Here is an 8,663-nt window from a genome sequence, read left to right on the forward strand (position 1 = left end):
ACCACGACTTCAGCGTTGGTGGAGCTCAGACACCTAACAGAGACTGAACTGCCATGAACTGGCAGCATTTTTCCATACAAACCAGATGAATATTCACCAGGTTATTATGAACCAAGCGGTCGTAAGGCACAGATTACAATGCAAGACTACTTTAAGATAACATACACAAGGGGGACATGACAACTACTCAGATGAGTTGGTATAAAAACTGGCATCAACTCACTTTCTTTATCTAAACTAGTAGTAACATGAACTGAACTCAAGGTAACTGTTCATATCTTTGACATGTTGGTGTTTATATTACAATTACATACTGCAAAACTAAAACTCGTATTAAGTGCCTGCCCATTTAAGGGTTACAGAAAAGCGGTTTTAGCTCGTCAAACAACCAGATCAAGCAAGTAAAAGCGATTGTCAGCTTATCCAAAATGAGCCTCCATACAAAGTAAACAAAGAAAAGCAGGACTTACTAAACGACCTGGAGCCCAGTGAAACATTCATGACATTCAACATTACATTTTTAGACACAAGACCCCATAAATGAACTAAACACAACAGTAAACACAAACAAAGCATAAATGTGAAATATATTGTGTAAGATCCTCCAGCTCACACAGAGAGGCGCTGTGATGGGATGCCACTTTCTCAGGGCCAAATGGCTGAAAGTTGCTCGCAAATGGTGGATGCCATACTGGATCAACACAAGCGGTTATAAAGCCATTTTAAACACCTTTACATTTCTCATAAAGTTTAATGCACCTGGAAGCGTAATAAACGCGTTTAGTATGTGAATCGTGTCTAAAACAGACGTGACTGTCTAAGTCGGGACGGTTCAAAAGTTGTGAAAATTTGTGTGCTCTAAAATATCGATTTGAATCCCTATAAGCAAACCTTTTCATGTCAACGAACAAGACAGAATGACAGCTACACAAAAATACCCGTAAATGTCATACAATATGGAGTGATCTGTACAGCCTAACGTTACACAAAAACAGACGAAAGACCCAAAATTCAGTAAAACTAACTTTGCCAACTAGCTTCTAACTTCACAATACTTTCACAACAACACTGTATCACATATCGTGACGTTAAATACTTATCGGACTTACGTCTGCGCGCAAAAAAAGTCGCTTAAAATACGAATATTATAAACACATCATCACCTAACGTTAATCCGAGCGGAATTAGCGGGCTGCATATCCACAGAGAAACTCCTCTAAAACGACAAACACCTCAAAACCCTCTAAAAAAAGACGCTTCTGGCACCTTGATTTTCTGGCAACAGTAATCTAAAGTTGGATTATACCGATCTGTTGTTGTTGTTGTTGTTGTGTGGGAAAACTTACCCGTATCGCCCGGGGTCTTCATGTTGGAAAGTATAGCCGCTTCGTTAGCAGTCGTGCTAACTGAGAAAGAGAGTGAGTTAGAAAGAGAGAGAGATGAATTGAACTTCTTCCTCTCGGTGAGCTCAGGAAGGATCGTACACAAAACTCCTCTGTAAACTTTTCCTCCTCAAATCCAGCCCCTTCACTCGTCCTTCCCCGGCCTGTTCGGAGTTTTCGTGTTTTGTTTTTCCTCCCCAACGTGGAGGACGCTCGTTGTTGCCTTGTGGCCGGACAGACTCGCTCGTTTACGGTCAGATATCGGAGCGCGTCGTGCCGATGGAGGAGCACCGTGTCCGCGCTGAACTCCTGATTACTTTATATACGCTGCAAAGTTGCATATTCAAGGCTTCTCGCTGAAACACGAGGAGAAGCCGACAAAATCAAAACAACCGAGGAGGCAGAAATGCCCGATCCACTTTTCTCCCTCTCTTTCCACGGACTTTTTCTTTTTCCACTCACTCCGTGCAACTCTCTCTCCCGTCTGCCTCCGCCTCCGCCTCCGCCTCCTCCTCCTCTTCTATGGGGGTGTCGTGTTACGTTCTTCCAGCCACACGGGGCCGCCCACGCTAAGCGGGGGAGGGAGGGGCGGAGAGAGCACGTAGCCACGCCCACTCGCCATTTGTGCCGGGGCTGGCGTCACTGGCTCCGCAGCAACGCCGTCCGATCTTGGCCAACATAGCGAGGTGCCGATGACATGTTGTCCCACAGAAACAGACCGAAAACCAATGAAATCTGTCGTCAGTGGTGGTCTCACTTTCCTCAAAGTTGACACTGCTAAAAACGAGCTTTGTATTAAGTCTTGTTGTGTTACTTATGTGTTAGAATATCAGTACTGCTCTTTTATCTTACAATAAACATGAGTGGAGTTCAAGATAGTCCATGCGACTTGTGCATGCTTGGTACTTTGATATTAATTTAGGCATTTTTTTTTAGCTTGACAACTTATATTTTGTGGGAAAGTGCAAGTCTGAGGTTATTCCACCAATGAAACAGTCATGTATTTTTTTAAACGGTTCCTTCGCCCCTGCTAATGTGACTCAAAGTTTGAGGATGAACATGCTTTAAAAAAGTAACATAGGAAACATTTACATTTAGTCATTTAGCAGACACTTTTATCCAAAGCAACTTACAAATGAGGACAATAGAAGCAATCAAAACCAACAAAAGGGCAATAATATGAAAGTGCTGTGACAAGTCTCGGTTAGCCTAACGCAGTACACGTAGCAAGGTATTTTTTATTTTATTTTTATAATAAATAAAAAGAAAACAAGTAGATAGAATAGAAAAAGAATAGGGAACAGTAGTGTTAAGAGTCTTTTGAAAAATAAAAATAAAACGGGTGAAAAGAATAGAAAGAATAGAGAATCCTAGTGTTAAAGGGGTCATATGATGTTGCTAAAAAGAACATTATTTTGTGTATTTGGTGTAATGAAATGTGTTTATGCGGTTTAAGGTAAAAAAAAACACATTATTTTCCACATACTGTATATTATTGTTTCTCCTCTATGCCCTGCCTTTCTGAAACGCGTCGATTTTTACAAAGCTCATCGTTCTGAAAAGCGAGGTGTGCTGTGATTGGCCAGCTATCCAGTGCATTGTGATTGGCCGAATACCTCAAGCGTGTGACGGAAATGTTACGCCCCTTACCATACTGTGATGCCCTGTCTGGCCGGAGCGACGAGACAAAAACATTAAAACCCATATAAACGAGGCATTTGTAGCATCCAGTGGGGAAATAATTACGGATTATAATGACTTATACTGATTTCTAGTCGTGTCCTCTTTTGGAAGGCCAAACAAAGTAGTTTTGCTTTCACAACTACTTTGTTTTTCACTTGAGTGAGCGGAGGTGGGCGGGCTTGCGGCAACCACATGTGACGACCCCGGGCTGGACTCCACTTCGTCCACGGGTTTTTTTTTTAAATAAAAGTAGAATTGTTTGCACTGAAGATAAGTTTGACAGTCATAAATATAAGCTGAGGACTATAAATATACAATCTGCAATAACCTTTTGCAGAAAAGGCCATGGATCCAACAGACGCTGAAATTATAGCTTATTATGTGTGCGAAGCGAAGTGTCACAGTGTCGTGGCATATGGATTGAACGCAACAGAATGTTCTTCAAGGTTGTTTACTCAGAAAAATGCAATTGTTATTGAGAGTGCTAAATGTGGGCTGGAGTGAGAAACGAATGCGAGTCTGTAGGTGGCCTTCTCTTTTCCTTATCTCTCGTTCTTTTCCTCCACCGCCTCCCTTTCTCGCGATCTCAGAGCGGGAGCAGTTGTCAGTGGAAACTCAAAGGTAGTAGATGACATTTGTAAAGCATTTGCACGTAAGTGCTAAATTAACAATTCAGCGTTAATGCTACTAGCGAGCACAAGCACATAGGCCAGGCCTTGACTACTTCTTGTATGCGAACCTCATCTCTGGGGACTTCCAAATACTGAGAATGCAACAAAACCCACACTTCATCTTTAAATGAAAGCAATGGCAAAATAAATGATAAACAACATTCGTCTTTCATTAGCCATTATACATTTCACACATAATGCTCAACCTCAATCATTAGCCTCTAATTAACATTTGAGGAAAAACTGACGTCTACCAGCAATTGATGTTAATTTGAAGAAGGCTCTGGGTGTAAAACTCTGAATACATAAGCTGGTGCATAAGCAAATGACTCAAAATGAGCAAGACAGAGAAAGAGACAGAGATCTGGTTTGTGGCCTCCTTTGTGGCACGACCCCGCCGTCTCTAATCAGAGTGACAGACAGACGCGCAGGAGAGAAAGAGAGGGGAGAGACGCAGATGAGAAAAAAAAGATAGAGAGAAAAAGAGGAGTCATACTCAAGGCAAATGGGCCATGGGAACATACAAAGTGGCACACGGCACGGGACGAACTAGTGCTTCTTTAGTGCAGCACTAATAGGCAATTCACATATTCTTGTAACTTAATGAAAACCATAACCATGCGCTAACAGAAATAACCCTTTTTTGGGAATCCAAGAATATCAAAGCGATGGAAGGACATAGTGTAAGTACGTCATAAAGATAACTCCAAAATGGTTTCGTAGGGAGAAGAAAGAGGTAATTTATGTGCTGTTTTTTCCATGGTATTCTCAGATGCACAGAACGCTTTAACTTTTGAGCATTCGCGAATCTGTACACTGACATGCACGTGATCATGTGAAGACGAAAATGGGACCAGAGCACTGTTGCTGTGTCCAAAATCGCTCACTTGTTCACTGAATCACTATTTTCTATATGTATTTTACCGCTTTTTAAAGGAATTAATACTTTTATTCAGCAAAGACACATAATAAATGCTGTTCTTTTGAACTTTCTATTTATCAAATCCTGAAAAAAATCACAGTTCCCACAAAAATATTAAGCAGCACAAATGTTTTCAACATTGATTCAAAAATGTCTTGAGTGCCAAATCAGCATTTTAGAGTGATTTCGGAAGGATCATGTGACACTGAAGACTGATGCCTAAAATTCAGCTTTACATCACAGGATTCAATTACATTTTAAAACATATTAAAATAGAAAACTGTTACTTTAAATTGTAATAATATTTCACAATTTTACAGTTTTTACTGTATTTATGATTTAAAAAATGTGGCCTTGGTCAACATAGAAGTCTTCTTACTAAAATATTTTTAAAATCTTACCGACTCCAAAGTTTTGAACAATAGTTTAGTTCACTGCATGGGAAATAAGTGAACAAAAAAAGATAAAACGTGGCATTAAACTTTATTAACAGATAAAAACAAATATTATAAATAATTGACTCACTACATTTGAATGTTTCTTTAATCAATGTATGACTTATTAAAAAAGTGAAAGTTCATATAAAACATAGTATCAGCTTGTATACATTGGCTGTACACTATAAATCAGAGTGCATTATGGGTATGAAATTATATACAATATGTTCACCATATAGGGAGTTGAGGATAAAAACATTTGGACCAAGCAATTAAATCAAGTGTGAACAGTCTAATGGGAGTTTAATGCACACTTTAATTGTTTTTAATTCCAGCGAGCAAGATTAGGCTTGAATTAACACCTCCCTTGAATTATATAACCAACAAATTCAAACAGTTACCAGTTTCTTTTTTCCTATGCATGACTACATCTTATAGCACATCACTAATTTCAGCCATGTTGCATTAAATTACTTGTCTTACATATAAACAAGATAGATGTCATAACAAATCAAAGTGATCCTTCAGCCTGTTGTCCTTTATTTCAACTTCTCACCCGCTGACAAGTCGACACAAAACACCACAATCACTGCAATTAGCGTCCCATCACCCACACATTTGAGGCCAATGATCACTCAACTGAGGATTCAGAATGAATGAGGAAGATTAATCACTGACAGCTAAAAAGTACTGATTAATGAGTGGTCATTAAACTTCATGAAGGACTGATCAAAGCAACTTTGCATATGTTGTGGCCAGGTTTACAGCGCAACAAATAGAAGCTTGTTGAGCAAGGCAGAACGGGGGTTGAAGGGTGTTTCTGCAATTTCTGATGAAGGAAATCTAATGATAATGCGATTGGGGTTCGGCAGGAAAAAGCGTCCTCTCTTAGTCACCTCCCAAACATGACTATAGTTCTACTAGTAAATGGCCCCCACTGACCCCGTGAAGGGGGCCCAATATACACATCCACATATGCATGCATGCAGAATCCAAACACACACACACTCAAACGCACAAAGGGAGCATTGTGCACGAATGATGGAAGGTTCTTATGTGTGCGTGCATGTGTAATTGCTGTTATGAAGGTGTTTAAAGATGTCAAGGTCAGCAACATGGCATTCCTTTTTAGTTTTTCTCACCAGGTTTTCAAAAATACAGTTAAACTACGGCATCCGAGGTCTCGTCTTCCAGGTTTCCTAGCTGAAAGAGAGAGAGAAAAAGAGGCCGAGAGAAATAGAAGTGCTGTGGGACCGACAGGGAGGAATTCTCAAGGGAATCGGGGATTAGGAAAGAGTGTCAGGGAGAGAGAGAAAGGAAGGGGTGGGGCTAAAATGCTAAAAGTGCAAGGGGTAAAAGCAGCAGCCCAAAATTGGAGGGGGAAGGGCATGGGGGAAAGAAAAAAAGAGAGAGAGTTTATGTATACATCTGTGTGTGCGTGTAAAGGAGCGCGTGAATAGACTCTTTGTGATCAAAAGACTTGTTTATTTTCTTGGCGCTTGAACTCTTCAGGAAACACATTTGGCCTGTCTCTCTGCTGTCTGCCACACTAACCTCGTAACACACACCTTTGACTTTACACACAACTGCAGAGATGGATTTTACAGTGCTGCGATCCCAAAGACATCTCCTGTTCAAACCCACATGCACATCTCAAAGGGATTCTTGATGAGGAGCGTGCAAATTGTCATCCATGTTTTTTCTTTCAAGTATACATAAACTCTCCCTCTCATTCTGTTCAGTGTCCCCTCTCTCTCTGCTTCTCCTTGTCCCAGCTGGTATTCACACATTTCTAATAGGATTACCACACTTTCACTTTGGGGAAGAGCAGATAGATGTATACGAGTGATGATGGGGTGTAAGAAACAAAGTAGGGAAAGCAATTCATTGGGTTAAATGTGGATGAGAGAGATCCGGATTAGAGCTTGCATATGCAAAACTACAGGTTGCTAAGGTGTTCAGAGTGGTTGCTAGGGTGTCTAAAATGGTTGCTATGCTGTTACTATGGTGTTTTTGGTTTCCAGGACATTACTGGCCTTAAAGGTGGTTGCTAGGCTACTGCTAGGGTGTTCTGGGTGGTTTCCAGGATATTGTTATGAAGTTACTATGGTGTTTTTAGTTTCTAGGACATTACTGGCCCTGAAAGTGGTTGCTAGGCTTTTTCTAGGCTATTCTGGGTAGTTGCCAGGGTGTTGCTATGTAGTTACTATGTTGTTTTTTTGTTTCTAGGACATTGCTTGCCCCTAAGGTGGTTGCTAGGATATTCTGGGTGGTTGCCAGGGTGTTGCTACGCGGTTACTATGGTGTTTTTGGTTTCTAGGACTTTGCTGGCTCTGAAGGTGGTTGCTAGGCTATTCTGGGTGGTTAACAGGGTGTTACTATGCTGTTAATATGGTGTTTTTGATTTATAGGACATAGCTAGGCCCTGAAGGTGGTTGCTGAGGTATTCTCTGTGTTTGTCAGGGTGTTGATATGCAGTTGCTAGGGTGTTCTGGGTAGTTGCTAGGTGTCTGCTTACGAGCAGTCAAAAGACAAAAAGAGCTCACCTTGACTTGTCAACAGCCGGGTTTCCATTCATATATTTTTTTTGCAGATTTTTGGATAAAAACAACACAGAAATTCAGAAAAAAGTTGAAATGTGCATAAAAATTCTCACTTGATAATTTTCTATATACTTTTTATATTTTGGACATAAACATATATAATAAATTAAAAACTAATATAAACTAATGATATCCTAGTCCCTAGATATGCCTCACATCCCTCCTTCAATGGAAATCTGTGCTGTGAGCGCTGACATTTAATACTCAGGGTTACCACCAAGTATGAGCAATATAAATTAAATAGACCGAAAAAAGTGATGAAAAATTAAATACAGACCTCGATGAAACTTATTTGTTTCAAAATCCAGGTGGATATTGTACTCATGTGGGGCTGGTGACGCTGAGTAGCTCTTTCCTATAAGCAAATGCAATGAGAATGCAGTCAGGCAGCGCATACATGGGCACTCTCAAACTATTTAAAGTAAATATTTCAAAAGTGGTAAAACCAGGTGCCCTACGACCACTTGATTGGGTGTAAATAAAGTCCACTGTAATCCCTGAGAGAACGAGACTGTGTTTGCAAGTGTGTGTGTGTGTGTGTGTGAGGCCTCATAAGCCAGCGAGGAAAAGAGACTGAAGGAGAGGAATGCAGGAGTTATATTTGACCCATTTCAGGCACTTTGCCAATCGCTGTGCCAAGCCTATGAGAGCAAGAGAGAGAGAGTGCTGGAATGAGGGTGAGGAATTAAAAGTGAGAACAGAAGTAAATTGTGGAGCAGATACAAGGGGCACCAGCCACAAGAAACATGAGCGAGGTTAAGTGTTAGAGGACACCGAACGGCTACGAGAGCATATGCGTGTTTATAAGCGCTTGCGAGGGCCGCTGGTATGGTGTCAGTCTATATCGGGCCCGGCATGTGTGTGTTGACAGCATCTCCTGTATCTCAGCTAGGAACTCTCTCTTCCTACTCCTATTCGCACTATTCGTGACTTCCTACTCCTCTTTTACCTCCCTCCCGAGCACC

The 8,663-nt window shown here is 40.8% G+C and overlaps 1 protein-coding gene across 2 annotated transcripts in view; it reads right to left on the bottom strand.

Moving 5' to 3' along the window:
* The window catches only part of LOC107666335 (ETS domain-containing transcription factor ERF-like), a 33,172-nt gene extending 31,299 nt beyond the window's left edge, over positions 1–1,873 (bottom strand). For both annotated transcript variants that reach the window (XM_016457590.1, XM_016457589.1), the window contains exon 1: positions 1,347–1,873. In XM_016457590.1, coding sequence (XP_016313076.1) covers positions 1,347–1,368 — 22 coding nt within the window. In that variant the 5' untranslated portion in view covers positions 1,369–1,873. The remainder of the gene's footprint in view (positions 1–1,346) is intronic.
* Between the last annotated feature and the right edge of the window lie 6,790 nt (positions 1,874–8,663).

The sequence above is a fragment of the Sinocyclocheilus anshuiensis genome, unplaced genomic scaffold (assembly GCF_001515605.1).
Source record: "Sinocyclocheilus anshuiensis isolate Anshui unplaced genomic scaffold, SAMN03320099.WGS_v1.1 scaffold868, whole genome shotgun sequence".
NCBI lineage: Eukaryota > Metazoa > Chordata > Actinopteri > Cypriniformes > Cyprinidae > Sinocyclocheilus > Sinocyclocheilus anshuiensis.